Genomic DNA, 22229 nt, shown 5'->3' with positions numbered 1-22229 from the left:
AAGTCAGTGATGGAAGTGATAAAAGTGATGGATGTCAGTGATGGAAGTGATGGAAGTCAGTGATGGAAGTGATGGATGTCAGTGATGGAAGTGATAGAAGTCAGTGATGGAAGTGATAAAAGTAATGGAAGTGATAGAAGTGATGGAAGTCAGTGATGGAAGTGATGGAAGTCAGTGATGGAAGTGATGGTAGTCAGTGATTGAAGTGATGGAAGTGATGGAAGTCAGTGATAGAAGTGATCGAAGTCAGTGATGGCAGTCAGTGATAGAAGTGATGAAAGTCAGTGATGGAAGTCAGTGATGGAAGTGATGGAAGTGATGGAAGTCAGTGATGGAAGTGATAGAAGTCAGTGATGGAAGTGATAAAAGTGAAGGAAGTCAGTGATGGAAATGATGGAAGTCAGTGATGGAAGTGATGGAAGTCAGTGATGGAAGTGATTGAAGTGATGGAAGTCAGTGATAGAAGTGATGGAAGTGAGTGATGAAAGTCAGTGATGGAAGTGATGAAGTCAGTGATAGAAGTGATGGAAGTCAGTGATGGAAGTGATGGAAGTCAGTGATGGAAGTGATGGAAGTCAGTGATGGAAGTGATAAAAGTGATGGAAGTCAGTGATGGAAGTGATAGAAGTCAGTGATGGAAGTGATAGAAGTCAGTGATGGAAGTGATGGAAGTCAGTGATGGAAGTGATAAAAGTGATGGAAGTCAGTGATGGAAGTGATAGAAGTCAGTGATGGAAGTGATAGAAGTCAGTGATGGAAGTGATAGAAGTCAGTGATGGAAGTGATAAAAGTGAAGGAAGTCAGTGATGGAAGTCAGTGATGGAAATGATGGAAGTCAGTGATGGAAGTGATGGAAGTCAGTGATGGAAGTGATGGAAGTGATTGAAGTGATGGAAGTCAGTGATAGAAGTGATGGAAGTGAGTGATGAAAGTCAGTGATGGAAGTGATGAAGTCAGTGATAGAAGTGATGGAAGTCAGTGATGGAAGTGATGGAAGTCAGTGATGGAAGTGATGGAAGTCAGTGATGGAAGTGATAAAAGTGATGGAAGTCAGTGATGGAAGTGATAGAAGTCAGTGATGGAAGTGATAGAAGTCAGTGATGGAAGTGATTGAAGTGATGGAAGTCAGTGATGGAAGTGATGGAAGTCAGTGATGGAAGTGATAGAAGTCAGTGATGGAAGTGATAAAAGTGATGGAAGTCAGTGATGGAAGTGATAGAAGTCAGTGATGGAAGTGATAGAAGTCAGTGATGGAAGTGATAGAAGTCAGTGATGGAAGTGATTGAAGTGATGGAAGTCAGTGATGGAAGTGATGGAAGTCAGAGATGGAAGTGATAGAAGTCAGTGATGGAAGTGATAAAAGTGATGGAAGTCAGTGATGGAAGTGATAGAAGTCAGTGATGGAAGTGATGGAAATCAGTGATGGAAGTGATGGAAGTCAGTGATGGAAGTGATTGAAGTGATGGAAGTCAGTGATGGAAGTGATGGAAGTCAGTGATGGAAGTGATAGAAGTCAGTGATGGAAGTGATAAAAGTGATGGAAGTGATAGAAGTCAGTGATGGAAGTGATAAAAGTGATGGATGTCAGTGATGGAAGTGATGGAAGTCAGTGATGGAAGTGATGGATGTCAGTGATGGAAGTGATAGAAGTCAGTGATGGAAGTGATAAAAGTGATGGAAGTGATAGAAGTGATGGAAGTCAGTGATGGAAGTGATGGAAGTCAGTGATGGAAGTGATGGAAGTCAGTGATGGAAGTGATGGTAGTCAGTGATTGAAGTGATGGAAGTGATGGAAGTCAGTGATAGAAGTGATCGAAGTCAGTGATGGCAGTCAGTGATAGAAGTGATGAAAGTCAGTGATGGAAGTCAGTGATGGAAGTGATGGAAGTCAGTGATGGAAGTGATAGAAGTCAGTGATGGAAGTGATAAAAGTGATGGAAGTGATAGAAGTCAGTGATGGAAGTGATAAAAGTGATGGAAGTCAGTGATGGAAATGATGGAAGTCAGTGATGGAAGTGATGGTAGTCAGTGATAGAAGTGATCGAAGTCAGTGATGGCAGTCAGTGATAGAAGTGATGAAAGTCAGTGATGGAAGTCAGTGATGGAAGTGATGGAAGTCAGTGATGGAAGTGATAGAAGTCAGTGATGGAAGTGATAAAAGTGATGGAAGTGATAGAAGTCAGTGATGGAAGTGATAAAAGTGATGGAAGTCAGTGATGGAAGTCAGTGATGGAAGTGATGGTAGTCAGTGATTGAAGTGATGGAAGTGATGGAAGTCAGTGATAGAAGTGATCGAAGTCAGTGATGGCAGTCAGTGATAGAAGTGATGAAAGTCAGTGATGGAAGTCAGTGATGGAAGTGATGGAAGTGATAGAAGTCAGTGATGGAAGTGATAAAAGTGATGGAAGTCAGTGATGGAAATGATGGTAGTCATTGATGGAAGTGATGGAAGTCAGTGATTGAAGTGATGGAAGTGATGGAAGTCAGTGATAGAAGTAATCGAAGTCAGTGATGGCAGTCAGTGATAGAAGTGATGAAAGTCAGTGATGGAAGTCAGTGATGGAAGTGATAAAAGTGATGGAAGTCAGTGATGGAAATGATGGTAGTCATTGATGGAAGTGATGGAAGTCAGTGATTGAAGTGATGGAAGTGATGGAAGTCAGTGATAGAAGTGATTGAAGTCAGTGATGGCAGTCAGTGATAGAAGTGATGAAAGTCAGTGATGGAAGTCAGTGATGGAAGTGATGGAAGTCAGTGATAGAAGTGATAGAAGTCAGTGATGGAAGTGATGGAAGTCAGTGATGGAAGTGATAGAAGTCAGTGATGGAAGTGATAAAAGTGATGGAAGTCAGTGATGGAAATGATGGTAGTCATTGATGGAAGTGATGGAAGTCAGTGATTGAAGTGATGGAAGTCAGTGATAGAAGTGATCGAAGTCAGTGATGGCAGTCAGTGATAGAAGTGATGAAAGTCAGTGATGGAAGTCAGTGATAGAAGTGATGAAAGTCAGTGATGGAAGTCAGTAAAGTCAGTGATGGAAGTCAGTGATGGAAGGGATAGAAGTCAGTGATGGAAGTGATGGAAGTCAGTGATGGAAGTGATAGAAGTCAGTGATGGAAGTGATAGAAGTCAGTGATGGAAGTGATAAAAGTGATGGAAGTCAGTGATGGAAATGATGGTAGTCATTGATGGAAGTGATGGAAGTCAGTGATTGAAGTGATGGAAGTCAGTGATAGAAGTGATGAAAGTCAGTGATGGAAGTCAGTGGAGCTTCACCTCATTCACTTAGTTAAGGGGAAATACCCTTACAAAGTCCAACTTCCCTTGCAAAGTGAACAGTATAATTGCTTATAGTAAATCAATCCCTGTGTGTTTACTTGCATTCATATGCAGTTAGTTTTATTGTGTTTAGAAAAGAATAGAAATGTGTGCATCCAGGGACAAATTATATACTCTGAACATGTTTAAATATATGTAAATGCATGTAAACGCCTGTACACCTTGCATATAAAAACAAAACAAACACTATACTTCCCAGATCAATGTATCCTACATTTAGATAAAATGAATGCAGATGGCCCATGTCAGAAAAACCTTATAAGTTAGGTCTCAATGCTGCTGCAATAAATGATCTCCCTCATTAAGGTGAATATGTGACCAGGCTATGGCCATTCAAATATCTCCATATCTATAACAACCAGTAAAGACATTGTAAATAAGCTATAACTGAAAAATTCAGACACTGCGGAGATGTTCTGTGAGTGATGGCAGAGCTTTAGAGTGGTCCCAGGAACAGGATATAAGGGGATGTCTTGTACCAGGGATGCCTGTTTTGGAGGTTACCAAACTATGAGGACATTTCCCTGGCTTTGAACAGTTTGCCTCCTACTTCCTGCTGGCTTTAGTTTTATTTATTTATTTTTTTTTTAAAGCAGCCGTTTAATGTTTTCTGGCATGAAAGATGTTGTTTTTCCTGCCAATTCTCCGGCTTGTTTAAAGTCCAACTCCCGGACTTAACTGCTTGTTTAGTCTAGGAATAAGGTGTGATACTTACCTTCTTTCTCACTCCAGTAGGGTCCCTCAAGCAATGAGACTAGCCTCCTCTACAAGGCTCTCTTGGCCATGTCTCCACATACAATCCAAGGTTAATAGCCCTGCATTGTATGTGATGATGCTGAAGGACCCTCCATAGCACAGAGCACCAAGGGTAGAAGAAGAGAGTGCTGGAGTCAGCCTGAGTAGGAGTAAGATAAGTTAAAAAGCCTCTTCTAATACCTAGAGTTGGGCTTTGAAGAAACTTGGTGTGCAGTACATGCCAGAGGCGTAACTAGAGCCTTCAGGGCCCCGATGCAAGAAACCATGAAGGGCCCCCCCAGATCCCTGGCCGGGGCCCTTCCCTTCAAGCCCAGGGCTCTTCCCACTAATCCTGGGGCTCTTTACTCTCGTTGCATGGCCTTTTATTACGGTCCCGCAGCAGGATCCTTTCACAAGTTCTGCAGTGGGCTCCCTTCCTGCAATCTTTGGGCCTCCCCACAGTGGTGCAATGCCAGGGCCCGGTCGCAAGTGTGACTTTTGCAATCCTGGAAGTTCACCCACTGGTTTGCTACTGGGCCCCCTGGAGCATGGGGCCCGGTAGCAATCGCAACCCCTGCAACCCCTGTAGTTACGCCCCTGGTACATGCCATATAACAATAATAGCCCTTGTACTTAGTCATCTTTAGATATTAAGGCTTCATTCAGATGGGTGCTGGCACCCATACTGAGTGCAAGCTGCCCATGTTTTGCTGTCTGCATCCACCCCAAGCTACATGCAGGCAGTCTATAGGAGTAGATGTAGACACAGCAGCTGCACAGCCCCAAATGCACAATATCTGTAGTCAAAAGATGTAAAAAAAAAACATGGATGTGGCAGAATGTCAAAGGTATGTATAATCTTTTTTTTTTTATGTATAACTTCTATTTTAGTATTTATACGCTTGGAGAGATTTTGATGGTTTGTACTTTTTATTTTCTGGTTGGCGCTGTGTTCATCGTTGGGTTAAAGTAGATCTTCAATCCCCCAACACCGAAAAAAAAAATTAAAAGTCAGAAGCTGACTTACTGTAGTTGCTGACTTTTAATAAAAGGACAACTACCTCCACAGAGATCCAGCGTTATTTAAACCCAGGCCGGTTCTTTGTCCCCTGCTCCAAAATGTTTACTAAGGGAAGCCAGCTGTGACTCCTTGCAGCTTCACATTTGGATTCCAACTGCTTATGCACGATACATGCTGCGCTTTGTGAATGGTTCTATAGCCTTTCATGGACAGCTGTGGGCAAAGGGGGGACGAACTTCCACTTGGATTGCCTAGGTGATCTGATCTGAAGTGGAAGCAGGTACATGGCAAAGCCAAAAAAAACAAAAAAGCAAAAGTGAGAGGGGGAGGAGGCGGAATTTCCCCTTTTGGGTGAAATTCCACTTTAAGCCTGCACTCTAGGCAAATAAATGCAGTTATGTACTTATTTTTGAAATATTACACGTAGTACAGCATAGAAACCAGATGGATGAATTCATCAGACTGCTGCTTCTTTTTTTACAGCCACAAACTAGAGTTAGGTAAGTGACCTAGCTGTAATACTTATCTGCACTTGAGAAAAGTGAGGTCACCAACCTGGCTGTGCTGTCTTACAGGACTGTGTAAATCTCAAGACTGAATGGACAAAAATTCTAATCCCTTGGCAAATAAAACAGCTCCCATAGACAGTATGTATTTTAACAGTGTATTTGGCTGTTGTCTGAAAATTAGAAACCAGTGCTGCAAATATTGTAGTATTGTGGGCTCATTTTTATTTATGAATGCATGGTATGTATTTATTTATTTTCATGCAGATGTCCCACGGGTACAGTAAAGAGAATTATATTTAAATTGATACCAATTGCTGCTTGGCTGCCCATGTACAATCTAAAGGAATGGCTCCTTAGTGACATGATCTCTGGCATCAGCACAGGAATGGTGTCTGTTTTGCAAGGTAACATATAGTACATATTTATAAATTTATATATTTATTTATATTTTTCCATTATTTTATATTGCCTACAGTATATACATATTGAATCCGATGTGAGCTTGAATCAGATGTGAGTATAAATCAGTCAGTCACTGGCTGAAAATGCTGTAGTTATCTCAGTTACCATAATATCTAGTATTTATATTCTATATTTATATAATAATGTAATCCAGCTAACTATTAGAGCCGGTTCACACTGAGGCGACACGACTCCTTACTACTTCGGGGGCGACTTGTGCAGTCCCGTGCACCATGACTTCGGAGTGACTTGCAGGGACTTTACATAATGGAAGTCTATGCAAGTCACTCCGAGGTCGCCCCAAAGTAGTACAGGACCCTTTTTCTAAGTCGGAGCGACTTGTGTCGCTCCTATTAGAACGGGTCCTGTAGCGGTCAATGGACTGCAAGGGAGCGCGACTTGTCAGGCTGACAAGTCGCCTGACAAGTCGCGGTAGTGTGAACCGACTCTTCATGTATCCTTTTCAGTGGGCTCTGGATGCTATCTTGGAGAAGTCTGTGTCACAGACACCGTATGTAGATATTCACCAGCACACCAACGATCATCAATTTAGTCCAAATGGTTTTTTATTCAAAAAAGATCACATGACAAAACACTGTAATGCAATGTTTCGGAGCCACGCAGGACCCCTTCGTCAGGCATGTGAACATCACATGCCTGACGAAGGTGTCCTGCGTGGCTCCGAAACGTTGCACTACACCATTTTGTGATGTGATCTTTCTTGAATAAAAAAATGTTTGGACGAAATTGATGATCCTTGGTGCGCTGGTGAATATCTACATATCGTATAGGTTCCAGTATCCAGCTGGCAGTCGCTACAGTAGCTTAAAGAGATTATTCCAGGAACGCGTGAGATGGAAATATGAACTGTGGACAGTGAGACACCAAACTCCCATAAGATTTTGGCAGCCATTTTGGAGAGAGAAAAGCTTGCATCACAGGGAGAAGAGAACTGAACAGTTGAGGTCCCAGGAAGAAGACATTCCATTTCTTTTGGTGGCAATGGTAAAAGCCAGGATAAAAAGGTTGGAGGCTTCTGATTGCTGAGACTGCTCCGCACTGATGGTGGGAGTGGAGGAGGAGTGCTTGTCCACACAGTTAGTGTACAGAATGCTCCCAGAAATGTCATTACTTGCTTGTCTTATTGGCTCACTGATTTTCCCATAAGATACAATACAAGTCAAAGTCAAATTTTAGGCACCCTCTGCAACAGGAATTTCAGTTTTGGTGAAATACTCCCCAAGGGTTAAATGCTTGAAGGGGATGCATACCTTGTTGCTTTTCTCATAAGACACTGTGAGTGCATTGATTATAATGCAGCAGATATTCCCATTCAGATTCAGTCTGCTTAGGACGTGGTGAAACAAATAGGGCTCTTCTGAGCAACGAAAGGTAGGAATCTGACACAAGGTTTGCTAAAATGCTTGCAATGTAGATTGATCACCTGGAAAGATTATTTTTTCCTAAGAAAAGTAGAGTTAGTCTCTTAAGCGGAGCTCCACCCAAAAGGGGAAGTTCCACTTTAAAGACTCTTCACTATCGGGTTGCCAAAATCGGGTACCTGCTACGCCCCCCCCCTGCTCACCAAAGGTGCCAATTGTGCAAGAGTAGTGGTGGGTGGTGCGTAGCAGGTACCCAATTTTGACAGGTGCCTGCTTTCCACTTCAGTTCTGAGCACTGCGGTGCTCGGCAAAGGAAGTTCTCCTTCCTTCCTCCCCCTGCAGTCTTCTGACACTGACAGGTCCCAGAAGACTGCATCCACCATTCACAGTGCGCAGTGCGACTTGCGCATGTGCAGTGGGCACCTAGCTGTGAAGCCGCAAGCTGTCACAGCCGGGGTGCCCATAGTGAAGATGCCGGCCCTGCTTAGGGAGGACAGAGGATGAAGACGGCTGGGCGCACCACTGGATCCTGGTACAGGTGAGTGGCTGGTTTTTAAAAGTCAGCAGCTAGTTTTTGCAGCTGCTGACTGTTATTTTTTTGACAGGTGGCTGGAACTCCTCTTTAAGGAACTTGCATAGTTCTGTGTGTGTATGTTTGTTGAAAAGAGAAAACACAAACTGGAGTATGTTGATTCCTGTTTTCTAGGCTTGGCATTTGCTCTTCTGGTAAATGTTTCCCCAGCTTATGGACTCTATTCCGCTTTTTATCCCACATTAATATATATTTTCCTTGGGACATCTAAACATATCTCTGTCGGTAAGTACAATTTTTCTATTAAAATGATCATCCTTTGTTCATAAAATGACAACATGTTACAGTTTGCACATTTATATAATAAAAGGGTGAAACCTACAAACAAAACTAGTACAAGCACGGGAGACAAGAGAGTAGAGCCCTGCCTGAACAAACATTTTAAGATAATAAATTACAGTGGAACTTTAGGCCAAAAATACTGAAGGGGAAACAGACAGAAATTTTAATGCAGAAAAGACATGATTTGTTTCTTCTGCAATAAAGTTGATTACCTGCCTGTCCAGCCATGTATTGTGAGCTGTGCATGCATAGCTCACTGTCAAATTTGGCAATGCCAAATCTAACTGAACTCCTGCACATGCACAGCCAGTGATTGAGACTCAGAAGCCAGCCACCCGTAGGTGTCAACGGCCGGGTGGGGAGCTCCGGGTCGCCCCATCGCTAGAGCTGTGGTGAGTGCCATGCTGGGAATGCTAACTGTCACATTTCTCAATCAAACACAGTGAGTGCTTCAGAGGTGAAGCCGCTAGCACAAAGGTGGCCGACTCTATGATAAAACTCAATAATAAATAGAAAGTGCAACACTACAAACATAAAATGCCAAGTAAGACAAAATATCATAAATCAAACATGTGACCATCTTACATCACACAAATTTCCAACATATAATCAAAGTCAACAAAGTGCAAAATGTGTCCATAGTTTTTCAGAGATCATCCAGTGAAGATGTATTTCTAGTGATCGCAGACATAAAGTGACTCCAGTGCTGTTTCCTTCACCTCTATGCCCTCACCAGAATGCCATTGGTAAACTGTATAACAGAATATCCTTTAAGAGTTCCCAGCAATCATCTAGTGGCTCTTTCTCAGGTGAAATGGCCTCTTGGACTGAAAGGTGTTCAAGCAATGGCGTGGCGTTAGCATGCAAGGCTTCTCCCTTCGCATTTCGTGCGCATTGCACATCATCAGGGGATCCACCTACATGATTGCTGGGAACTCTTAAAGGATATTCTGTTATGCCGTTTACCAGTAGAATTCTGGTGAGTGCATAGTGGTAAAGGAAACAGGACTGGAGTCACTTTATGCAGAGAAGCACTTTTGTCGCTTTATATGTCTAAGATCACTGGAAATACATCTTCACTTTATGATCTCTGTACACTTTGGACACATTTTGCACTTTATGGACTTTGATTATATGTTGGACACTTGTGTGATGTCCATATATGATATATATATATATGGCATTTTATGTAATATTGTGGAGCTGCACTTTCTATTTATAACTGTCACATTTGCTTGTGCTGTCAACCAAATTGTCGAACCATCAAATGGCTGATGTCATAAATAATCACACGTGCAGCACCATGGCAGTTACAGAACAAACAGAGGCTAAGATGGAAGCTTCCTTAGCTGAAAATGATAAGAGGGTTTAGTTTCACTTTAATTTGGCAAGGTCTTCTATACTACTAGGTTTGTACGTGAGGATAGAAATCAAATAAAGACAAACCAAAGTTCATTGAGAGAACTTGTAGCCTAAATACAGTATGACAATCTACATAGGCGTGCGCACAGGGTGTGCCAGGTGTGCCCGGGCACACCCTAATCACCCCATGCGCATTAGCATTATTGCTCTGTGTGCCAATAGGAAGATGGGAAAGATCTCCCGCTTACCAACTGTGCCATAAGAGAAGTGTTTACATACTTCTCTTTCACTGTGTCAGCATGGAGATCTATGTGCCGAGGTCTTAAATATATGTAGACACACACTTACGTGTGTTTGAACTTTAGGGTGCACACCCTAATGCAATAGGCTGCGCACACCTATGACAATCTATTTGTTGTACTGATACATGTTCTCTGATAAAATAGGTGGATCATCATAACTCGATACAGTACACTAAACTTCATTCCCATCATAAATGTTAGAAGTTACTTAAACTGTTGTTAAAATGTATATGTGACTTTGTACTTATTGTTATCTTTTCTAGGTCCATTCCCTGTATTAAGCTTGATGGTTGGGTCAGCTGTGATGAGGTTAGTCCCAGATCCTGTCGATGAGGATGGAAGAGTGAATTATAACATATTAAATAACACAGATGAATTGACAACTGCTGAACAAAGGGTTCTGGTTGCTGCATCTGTTACAGTACTTGTTGGTATATTTCAGGTCAGCATCTTACTCATTTAACAAAAAAATATATTATGACATTATACCAGTAATTGAGTTATTGAGTGAATTAGAACTATTAAGGATGTGAAATATTTTCTGAATGTTTCCATGGTCAAAAACAAATCAGATAAATATAAATTCCTCAACTATGGAGATTGTGAATGCCAGAGCCTAATAATCTATCTCAGAATGGTGTGGATCCCCTGTGTCATCAGTAGTAGGCCTAGGACCCCCTGAGGTGTGGAGTCTAAAGAGTGTCTTTTCTTTGAATGGACCAGTGTGCTTGGGTTTGACACTCCCACATCACAGCCATCCTCTACTGGTTATAGTGGGGTGACAGGCTACTGAACTGAATCAACAGACAAAAAGTAATAAACAAAGAGGCAGAGGTTGTGGCAGATAGTATTTAGGTTAAATAGTGACACAAAAAGAAGGCCGAGGCAGCTAAGGTTCAGACAACAATAAAACTACTGCATCAGCCAAGAAGGCTAACAAATGGGGTCACAGAGCACAAGAAAATCTGTTGGGTAGAAAAAAATCCACACAAATCACAAACAGTCCCTAACAATACAATAAGTTCTTCTTGGTAACTGAGCAAACCAAGTGCAGATGGAAAGAGGTTGAAGACAGAGTGAGAGACAGATTTAGAGCCGGTTCACACTACCGTGACCAGAAAGTGGCCCCACGAAGGAGTGACTTTTTAGCGTGACTTTGAAGAGACTTGTTTAGAGACTTGTAAGCGACTTGTAAGCGACTTGGAAGAGAATTGGAAGAGACTTGTGCACTACTTTGAAGAGACTTAAATGATAGGCGACTTTGTCTGTGGGGAATGCCTGGCTAATCTTTTTCTTCTTCCTGGAAAGTCTGATAACAAGTCGCTTGAAAATAGATAAGGATCCGACTTAGAGGCGACTCCCATTGAAGTCTATGTGCACAAGTCGGATCACAGGTCGCCTTGAAGTAGTACAGGAACCTTTTCTAAAGTCGGAGCGACTTCAGTAGTGCATATTAAGACGGCTCTCATTCATTTACATTGAATTTGTGATGACAAGAGACTTGGGGCGACTTGAGGGCACACAAGTCGTGTCCCAAGTCGGAGTAGTGTGAACCGGCTCTAAGTCTACTAATAATAGGACAGTGCTACTGAGAAAAATATAGTCCAAAATTGACACCTGCTTGGGTTTCTACTCTAGATTAAACATTTTTTCTAAACCCAAAGCCCAAGATTTATATGTATTGGGTGAGTGGTTATATCACTGCCCTTTGCTAGTTCCAACCAGACCACGCTAATGTCTTCAGATCAGCGCTGCCTACAGTAAGGTATTCCCAGCTCTTGCCACTGGAGATATCTTCCCCGAGATCTCTTCCCTGGAAATGAACATACACCTATATACACAAGCAGGGCCGCTGATAGGGCAGTACAACCAGCCCTGTTGTACCGGGCCCGGGCTCCATCAGCTCTACAAGGGGCCCGGGCAGCATCACAGTAAATTTCTGCATGTTCAAAAAAAATCGTTTTTTCTAAACCTTTTCCTAATTTGTAATTTCTTGGGGGTGTAATTACATTTTCCTGGGCCCTATAATGACAGCAGAAGGGCCCAGGAAGTGAGTGCAGTGGCGGGACTTTTTTTCCATTTTCGGGTCGCATGTATACATAGGATTTAGTTCCATGGTGATTTGCTGCAATATAGTGCTGGCTGCTGCTGTCCACTGCTTTGCCTGGCGGAGGGATACAATAGTTCTCTGCTCAGCCCCGCCTCCCCTTACTCAAGTGCAGAGTGTGATCATGTACGGAGGCAGATTGCTCAGCAGCTGACAGGGAACAGCAGGAGGACAGCGTGGCTGGATTGGACACAGTGAGTGAAGAACAGAGGATAGAGTCCTCACTGTGTCCTATGATCTCAGCATAAAAATCACACAGGCTACAGGTGCCCTGTCACAGTGTCACATGAATGCTGGGGATGCTGACTTTAAGCTATGACTGTAGTGAGTGTTACTGCATAACAAAGTCAGCATCCCCAGCATCCATATGACACTGTGACAGGGCACCTGTAGCCTGTGTGATTTTCATGCTGGTGATCATAGGACACAGTGAGATGCTACTTTAAACTTGTGTTTGGGGGACAGTAAACATGTGCAGTCAAACCACTCCCCTTTAACCTCTTCCCGCCCATTGATGTATCAGTGTTCTGTCAGAATAGCGCTACCTATCAGATTCTGCTAGCAGAAGTGGCATTCGGAAAGAACAACTTACTGCGCATGCACCATGTGTTCCAACATGGCGACTATGCGTTCCAATAGGTTTCCTAATGTGACAGAACACCAAGCAGCAGCGGACATCTTCTTACACCCACGAAAGTCTGGAGTTTTACATTTATTTTAGCAGTAAACTCACCTTATATACTGAAATAGACTATTTCACCGCAGCCGAGTGGAACAGTCTATTTCACTATATAATCAGTTTGTCGCTGAGCAGTGCGGGGTGTACCAAGGTGGCCGTCACCACATTGGCCGCAGGTTTCTCGCTATATTTACTAGAATACAATAATAATACAAATGTAATACTGTGATTTATTCTATAAGGTCAGTTTACTGATAAAATAAATGTAAAATTGAAGACTTGTGTGGGTGTAAGAAGATGTCCACCGCTGCTTCGTGTCATTAAGAAAGCTATTGGTATGCATAGCGGCCATGTTGGAATGCATGACGCATGCGCAGTAAGTTGTTCTAGTCTGTATATTACTTCCGGTAGCAGAATCTGATAGGTAGCGCTATTCTGACAGAACACTGGCACGTCCCTGGATTGGAAGGGTGATATCTTGGTCATCCCTGCATCATAATAGCCCCAGCAACTTTGCACAAAGTAACATAATTAAAATAAAATGTAAAACCTTTTTAAAGCCCCCATTCCCCCTTGTTCATGAGTAATTGCAAACATGCATGTTGGTCCCGCACATATATACGTAAACGGTGACAAACCTGCATTTTGTTTTGAGGCGGGGCCAGGGATGGGGTTGAAGGGGGCCCCATCAGGTAGGCTGTACGGGGCCCCATCATTCCTAACAGCAGCCCTGTACACAAGGATGCTGAATCATTCATGATGCAGTGCACTAAGGCCTGTAACTATTGAGACCATTGTCATGGATAACAAGTGTATTGGGTTATAGCTGCTAATGGCTTAGCATACAATCCATACAATGCACCAGTAATTCCTGAGCAGAGAAATCTTTATATAGCTTCAAACCTGACACGGGTGAGAAGAGGCCAGCAGCAATAATGTACAGGCTGGCAAGTACTAAGAAAAGCTAAGGGAAAGGTTCTATATCCAGGCAGATTCTTTACATCTAGGAGTTGGAACATAATGGGCACACACAGCTACAAAGAAGATTTTCTAAAGCACTTACTGTATTATTTGAATAAGACTACTTTTGAACCTCAAAAAAATCCCCCAAAAATGGGGGGTCGTCTTATACGCCGAGTATAATATCTCCAAGGTAACCTAAGTATAAGTATTACCGCTAGATGTAATCTCTCAAGACGCTGGCTGTGTGGGAATCCTGTACCGGTATACCGTATGTACCGCAGCATTGGCTACATACAGTGTACCGCACTGAGCCAATCAGGGAGAGCGATGTATTCTATTATTGAATGCAAAGCCTGCTCGGATTGGCGGAGTAACATCAGCCCGCCTCTCTGACTCTGCCAATCCGAGCAGGCTTTGCTTTCAATAATAGAATACATCGACCACTGTGATTGGCTCAGCGCGGTATACTATATGTAGCCGAAGCTACGGTACATAAGGTATACCAGTACAGGATTCCCGCACAGACAGCGTCTTGAGATTACATCTACTGGTAATACTTAGGATACCTTGGAGATATTATGAGAGATTACATGTATTACAGTACTTGGGGTACCTTGGAGATGTATGAGAAATCTGATGTTTTTCAATGGTGTTGCCTTGCTTCGGAAGGGGGGTAGTTTTATACGGTGAGTATAGCCCAAAATCTATGTTTTAACTTAAAAATTAGGGGGGTCGTCTTATACGCCCAGTCGTCTTATAGGCCGGAAAATACGATACTCCATCTATCCAGCCAGGGGTGTAACTATCATGGGCCCCATAGCAAAATGTTGATGAAGCCCCCGTGTGACTTCTCTCAATGGCATCTGTTACAAAACTGTCATTGATCTTAACATAAAGTTTGCCAATATTAGACAGGTAACAGGAGAGCTGCCAATATAGCCAGCCCACTGTACAGATCAAACCTTTACCTTGCAGGGAGAACGTTTTTTTTTTTTAAGAGTTTACTACCGCTTTAATAGTTTAAACTTTTACAAAATATAATATTTTATTTTACATTATTTTATTGCATACTATAACATAACTGGTAATGGTCCTGCACACACATTTCTTAAAACTATTTTTTTGCAAACCTCAGTTGGAGGTTACAAATATCAAAAGGGGAAATATAAAAATAAAAACATATGACAAGTGAAAAAAAAAATGAAAATTGTGCTGACCACTGTTTCATTGTTTTCTTACAGCTGGTGTTTGGATTGTTACAAGCAGGGTTTATAGTTATTTACCTGTCAGATCCTCTGATAAGTGGTTTTACTACTGCAGCTGCCATACATGTTCTAGTGTCCCAGCTTAAGTTTGTGCTTGGAATAAAGATATCAAACTTCAGTGGACCTATGTCGCTGTTTTTCGTGAGTACTTTTATGTTTTGCTTTTTTTAGGGCTTATTCACACTATATGCAATCACCTGCATTTTTCCACATAGTAAATAGCAGGTAACCACAATAACACAAGAAAGAAAACAAAAATATTTTGTGTGTCTTGTTCAGACCAGAACAAAGTGTTACACTGCGTTCCAGAGCAGTGCGATAATATGCAATAGTACAGGGAATTGTCGGAAAAGCAAATAAAGCCTGTGCCTGCATCTGAACACTTTGCTACCCATATCTGCTCCATCTATTTGCATAAAAGTTTTTTACATGCTGCCAGTGTTTAGCAACAGTATTTAAGGTGTAAAATCATGTAAACATCAACATTTAGTTATATGAATAAAGTTTTTGACATTTTTTTAATTGTATTTCTGGTCCCTTTCATTTCCTTTTTCCTTAAGCAGTAAGGCTGTGCACATAGTTAGAACAACTGTGTCCCATGGTAACAAATCAAAAAATATATTTTTTTATTTTCCCGACTATACTAAGCTTCCAGACAAAACTAAATTCCATTAGCTTCTTTGGGTTACTGCACTATGCTTTCCATTACAAAAACTCAAACTTTTAGTTTAAAGATTTTTTAAATAACAAACATGTCATACTTACATGTTCTGTGCCATGGTTTGGCACAGAACAGCCCGATCCCCTTCTTCTTGGTTCCCCTGCTGGCGCTTCTGGCTCCTCCCACATTCTGAGTGCTCCCGCTGCTGCCTTCATGTCCAATGAGGGGAGAGAGGGCTTGGGGGAGGAGCTGAACAAAGAAGGTTTTTTACCTTAATGCAGAGAATGTATTAACCTTCCTAGCGGTATTCCCGAGTGTGACTCGGGGTAAGATTTTAGTGCCAAAAGCGGTAACCCCGAGTCACACTCGGGGTAGCGCTAAGAAGATCGCTGGATGCTGGAGGAGGTTTTACTTACCTTTTCTCCGGGATCCAGCGAAGACTGCGAGCGGTATGCGGCGGCGGAGCTCTCTCCCGATCGTCTGCGAGCCCCGACTTCCGTCTCCGGCGACGTGACGTCCGCCGGGGGGTGGAACCGGCGGCAAATTCAAATGTAAAATGCACCAAACACACTGATACCGTTCAAAATAAAATAAAATCACATTACATTGCCCCCCAGTGCCCTTTCCTGCAGTTTTACTGTACTTTTTATGTAAATATATGCATATATATATATATATATATACAGTATATATACAGTATATATATATATATATATATATACACACACACACACACACACATATATATATACATATATACAGTATATATATATATATACACACACACACACACATATATATATATATATACATATATATATATATATATATATATATATACACATACATATATATATATACATATATACACACACGTATATATATATACATACATACATATATACACACACACGTATATATATATATATATATATATATATATATATATATATATATATATACATACATATACACACACGTATAAATATATATATATATATACACGTAATTCTTGTGAATGAGCAGCCCAAACCAACTGTATACATTATATATATATATATATATATATATATATATATATATATATATATATATATATATATATATATTTTTTTTTTTATATATATATATATATATACATACATATATATATATATATATAATATATATAATAAATGTATACAGTTGGTTTGGACTGCTCATTCACAAGAATTACATGCAAAATAATGGTACCGCTTTCAGCACCTAAAATCCAAAAGAATCATACCGCCAGGGAGGTTAAGGTGAAAAAACATCTAACTTTTCAACAACTTCAAATTAGCTAAATATATTCCAGGTTTAGCAAAATAAAAGGTTGTGCAAAGTCTGGTCATGCATGGGTCATGTTAAGCCAGTGGGTTGAACGAGAAAACTGGCCTGATTTCCCCATCCACACATTTGATGTGGATTTGGGAATCCCCCGAAATGAACCCCCTCCCCACCATCAAAAAACACAGATTAGCACTTCAGTCTATTGCCTGTGGTATTGATTAAACAAAAATAAATGAACCATTTGCCATTTGCCAAGTAGATATACTGCGGCGGTCAGCCCCTCACAGGCAAAGTGACGTATATAAACGTCACTAGCCTGTGAGGCTCTGGGGAGCGAGCGCGCGCCGCCAGAGGCGCGCTCCCGCTCTGTCACGGACCCCCCCGCGCGTGTGACCGGTGGACCCGATGTCCGCCGGTCACTCTGCGATCGTCGGGGGAGAGGGAGAAAGTTAGGCGGCTAGTGTAAACAAGCTGCCTGTCATTCTCCCCTGTGTAGAAACACTGATCATACGGTTCTACTATGTAGGACCGTTGATCATTGTTCCTACAGCTCAAGCCACAGCCAATCACAGTTATAATCACGCCCCTAGGGACACACACCACCCCTCCCTCTCAAATAAAGTTAACCCCTTCACTGCCAGTGTAATTTTACAGTAACAGTGCATATGTATAGCACTGATTACTGTAGAAATGTCACTGGTAACCCCAAAAGTGTCAAAAATGTCAGTCAAGGGTCTGATCTGTCCGCCGCAATGTCGCAGTACCGCAAAAAAAATCGCAGATCGCCGCCATTACACGTTAAAAAAAAAACCAACAAAAAAGACAAAAATCTTTCCCTTTGTTAGTAAACGCAATAACTTTTGCGCAAACCAATCAAAATACGCTTTTTGTGATTTTTTTTACCAAACATATGTAGCATAAAACAAATTGGCCGAAAATGTTAAAAAATTTTGATTTTTACATTTTTTTGGGGGGAATTTCATCTAAAAAAAATTTGAAAAATATAGTTATTTTTGCAAAATTGACGCTCTTTTTTTGTTTATAGCGCATGATCAAAAAATCGCACAGGTGATCAAATACCACCAAAAGAAAGCTCTGTTTGTGGGAAAGAAAGGACGTCAAATTCGTTTAGGTTTGGCATCGAACGACCGCGCAATTGTCCGTTAAATTCACGCAGTGCCGAATCGCAAAATACCCCCTGGTCAGGAAGGGGGTAAAATCTTCCGGGGCTTAAGAGATTAACAGGGTGGCTGATCAACTTCCGTTCAACCATAGTGACCACACCTGGATCGAAACTCGCCTGGTCCCTGCTGAATCAGCAAAATTTCGATCCCTGTATGGCCAGCTTTACAGTTTGTTTTCTTTAAAAAACAGACATATCCTAGGTAGATGAGCCTATTCCTTGCCATCATGCTGTAGAGTGAATTATTCCAGAGCTATAGGCCTGACTCCGTAGGGGGCAATTCACACCACTCCACTGCTTTCGCACAAAGAGCAAGGGTTCTGCCCTGCCGCTGTTGGTCAGGGAATAGGATTTGTTACTCAAATTATAACTGCTTTGGAGAGAAAACAAATTATTATTAGAATATGCACCACATTTGTTTTGATACACCTGAAATACACTATAATACCAAAAGTATTGGGACACCTGCCTTTACAATGACGTGAACTTCATGGCATCCCAGTCTTAGTCTGTAGGGTTCAATACTAAGTTGGCCCACCCTTTGCAACTCTTCTAGGAAAGCTGTCCATAAGGTTTAGGAGTGTGTCTATGGGAATGTTAACAATTCTTCCAGAAGCGCATTTGTGATGTCAGGCACTGATGTTAGACAAAAAGGCCTGGCTCTAGTTCATCCCAAAGGTGTTCTATGGGGTTGAGGTTAGGACTCTGTGCAGGTCAGTCAGGTTCCTCTACCCCAAACTCACTCATCCATATCTTTATGGACCTTGCTTTGTGCACTGGTGTGCAGTCATGTTGGAGCAGGAATGGGCCATCCCCAAACTGTTCCCAAAAGTTGGGAGTATGAAATTATCCAAAATGTCTTCATATGCTGATGCCTTAAGAATTCCCCAAACTTGAACTAAGGGGCCAAGCCCAACCCATGAAAAATAACCCCACACCATAATCCCTCCTCCACCAAATGATTTGGATCAGTGCACAAAGTAAGGTCCATAAAGACATAGATGAGCAATTTTAGGGTGGAGGAACTTGACTGGCCTGCACAGAGTCCTGACTTCAACCCGATAGAACACCTTTGGGATAAATTCTAGGTCAGACTGCAAGCCAGGCTTTCTCGTCCATCATCCGTGCCTGACTTCACAAATGCACTTCTGGAAGAATGGTCAAACATTCCCATAGACATGCTCCTCTAACCATGTGGACAGCCTTCCCAGAAGAGTTGAAGCTGTTATAGCTGCAAAGGGTGGGCCAACTAAAAATTGAACCCTATGGACTAAGACTGGGATGCCATTAAAGTTTCATGTCCGTGTAAATTCAGGTGTCCCAAAATTTGGTAATATAGTGTATACAGTATTTAACTCGTTTAAACGGAAGCTTTGATTGGGCTTTAAAAAGGCTGATATATGTTTATATGATTCTGTTATTTCAGACACTAGAGGACATCTTTCAGAAGATAAATAATACAAACACCGTTGACCTTGCTACATCAATTATCATTATGGTTGTGGTCCTTATTGTTAAAGAACTGAATGATCGATATCAGATGAAAATACCCATCCCCGTTGAGTTAATAATGGTAGGTTCTTTGCTTGTCAAACATTAAACTTTGAATATGTAGAGAAGCTGTAGATACAATTTGGATATATTTTAAAATTATTTTATTCAGGCAAGTCTAAAGGTTTACATGTTATCATTTCATATACAGTATGTCACTTATAGCTAGTAAGTAGAAAACTCCAAACAAAAGCTATGTGTGCACACAGACCCCCTTATATTATATCAATCATATTCCCCCACCCCAGCCCCATCTTCATAGTAAAAAAAAAAGTTAGGCATACACCACTTCCTGATTTAAACTGTCTTGCCAATGACCAGATTTTTTTTTTTATCTCTAACATCTGTTGGATGATGATCTTAATTCTTCTTTACTAAAACTGTCCTACTGCTAACTAATGTTTAATTCCTGAATCATCTGCAGTCTCCTAAAGGGGTTGTAAAGTCAGAAGGTTTTTTATCTTAATGCATTCTATGCATTAAGATAAAAAGCCTTCTGTGTGCAGCAGCCCCCCTCCATGAGTGTACATGATGTCCATGAGTGTCTCAGCCATCCGGGACTCTCTTTCCTAAATGGCTGAGACACAGCTGCGGCACCATTGGCTCCCTCTACTGTCAATCAAACTCAGCTAGCCAATCAGGAAAGAGAAGGGGGCCGATGAATGGGTCCGAATAGACAAATGGTGCTGCAGTTTGGCTCGGATGCCTCCATAGAAAGCTGCTTGCTTTGGGGGCACTCAGCAGGATGGATGGGCCAGGAGAGCCGAAGAGGGACCCAAGAAGAGGAGGATCCAGGCTGCTCTGTGCAAAACCAACTGCACAGGGAAGGTAAGTATAACATGTATGTTAGTTTAATAGAAAAAAGAAACAATCACTTTAAAGAGGAGTTCCGCCCCCCCAGGAAAAAAAATTAAAAGTCAGCAGCTACAAATACTGTAGCTGCTGATTTTAAATATTAAAAGTTTCCTGCTCAGGGTTCCCGCGATGTCAGCACCCGAAGCCAATTTTCGTATCGGCTCTCGGGTGCTGCCGCCACCATTCAGGGTAAGGGAACCTGGCAGTGAAGCCTTTCTGCTTCACAGCTGGTTCCCTACTGCACATGCGTGAAGCGTGCTGCGTTTTCTAATTGGCCCGGCGGCGGAGGAAGAAGGAGGGGGCCAAACTTCCAAGGGACAGCATCGTGGCGCTGTCTCCTGGAAGTGGGGAAGGGTACCTGTCAAAATTAGATACCCGTTCCCCCCTCCCCACAGAAAGGTGCCAAATGTGATTGCAGTGCAATGCATGTGATTGTGACACAGTAGTGCAGCAATTAGAGGTGTAAATCAGGTGTGGGGAGGTGACACTGTGCATGATGATCTTTGACGTCTCCCATATTGTTCATGTATATCTCCACCTGTTTAAGATTGCCCACCCCTGTGTTAGACTGTTATCGTGATGCTCTGTTTTCAAGACTTTGAATTGCAAACCTGGAGCTAGATAAAGACTTTCCTTAAAATTTCTCGATTCTTGTTCTAAGTCAGTTACTGAGACAGCAGTAACGCCAGAGATTATGCATAACTACCAGGCAACTAACAGATAGCCAGCCTTCATATTTCTTCCATGACAGAGTTACTATAAGATTGCGAATACATCTAAAATTTTTATCAAAATGATTTATTGGCACGTTTACAGTCTACAAACATAAAGGTTCTGCTCCAGAAAATGTTATTATTACATTAACTGTTACAGTAAAAAAATGTTGTAATATATAAAGGTTAAATAATCTGTTTAATATTTTATGTTACAGACCATTTTAGCAACTGGCATATCATATGCATTTGACTTCAGTAAAAAATTTCATGTACAGATAATTGGAGAATTAGAAAGTGGGTAAGTGTGTCTGTAGTGATATAGGGTTTTCTGGGAAAAGACACGCATACAGTACATACTGCACTGGGTAGCATGATACAGTAAAAGTCTTATTTAGATCTCTTCAGTTTGGTGTTTAGCTTACGAAATGATATATTGTGTATAAGCGTCACCGCAGAGTGGCACTATGGACACTAATGTATAAATCTGTGCCTCATCTTGACTTGAATATTGTAGGGTTGCATGGGGGCACAACATGTTGCATGTGGCACAACATAACCTTACAACAAATATATCTAGAAAGTATATTTTATTACAATATTTATTAAAAAACACAATTCAATGATAAAAAAACATGAATACAAAACATCAATTCCAAAATGGACAGCAGTTCTAAGTGTTGGATAAAATTGCCCAGGAGGGCTAATGTAAACCTAGAGCCCCCAACCAGGGCATTCCTATATACCAACAAGAATGGGCACCCAACACCCTAGTAGCATGTCTGATGTTTGAGGTACAGTTAGCCTGCCATGTTTCGTGCCAATTCCGCGCTTCTTCAGGGGCTCAGTACCATGCATATAGATAGTTTCTATGCAAAAATACCATAGAAAGAGCATAGAAATGATCTATATGCATGGTACTGAGCTCTTGAAGAAGCACGAAATCGGGGTGAAA

At 41.6% G+C, this 22229-nt stretch overlaps 1 protein-coding gene across 1 annotated transcript in view; it reads left to right on the top strand.

Annotated features, from left to right (window-relative positions):
- The window catches only part of LOC309552585 (chloride anion exchanger-like), a gene marked incomplete at both ends in the record, with an annotated part of 125337 nt that overhangs the window by 4152 nt on the left and 98956 nt on the right, over positions 1-22229 (top strand). The window contains 6 exons of the mRNA XM_082253532.1: positions 5869-6008; positions 8155-8265; positions 10250-10428; positions 14977-15141; positions 19582-19728; positions 21493-21575. Coding sequence (XP_082109658.1) covers positions 5869-6008; positions 8155-8265; positions 10250-10428; positions 14977-15141; positions 19582-19728; positions 21493-21575 — 825 coding nt within the window. The remainder of the gene's footprint in view (positions 1-5868; positions 6009-8154; positions 8266-10249; positions 10429-14976; positions 15142-19581; positions 19729-21492; positions 21576-22229) is intronic.

The sequence above is a fragment of the Pelophylax lessonae genome (assembly GCF_965119305.1).
Source record: "Pelophylax lessonae genome assembly, chromosome: 4".
In the NCBI taxonomy this organism is placed as follows: domain Eukaryota; kingdom Metazoa; phylum Chordata; class Amphibia; order Anura; family Ranidae; genus Pelophylax; species Pelophylax lessonae.
This window is presented reverse-complemented; position numbering and strand designations above follow the sequence as displayed.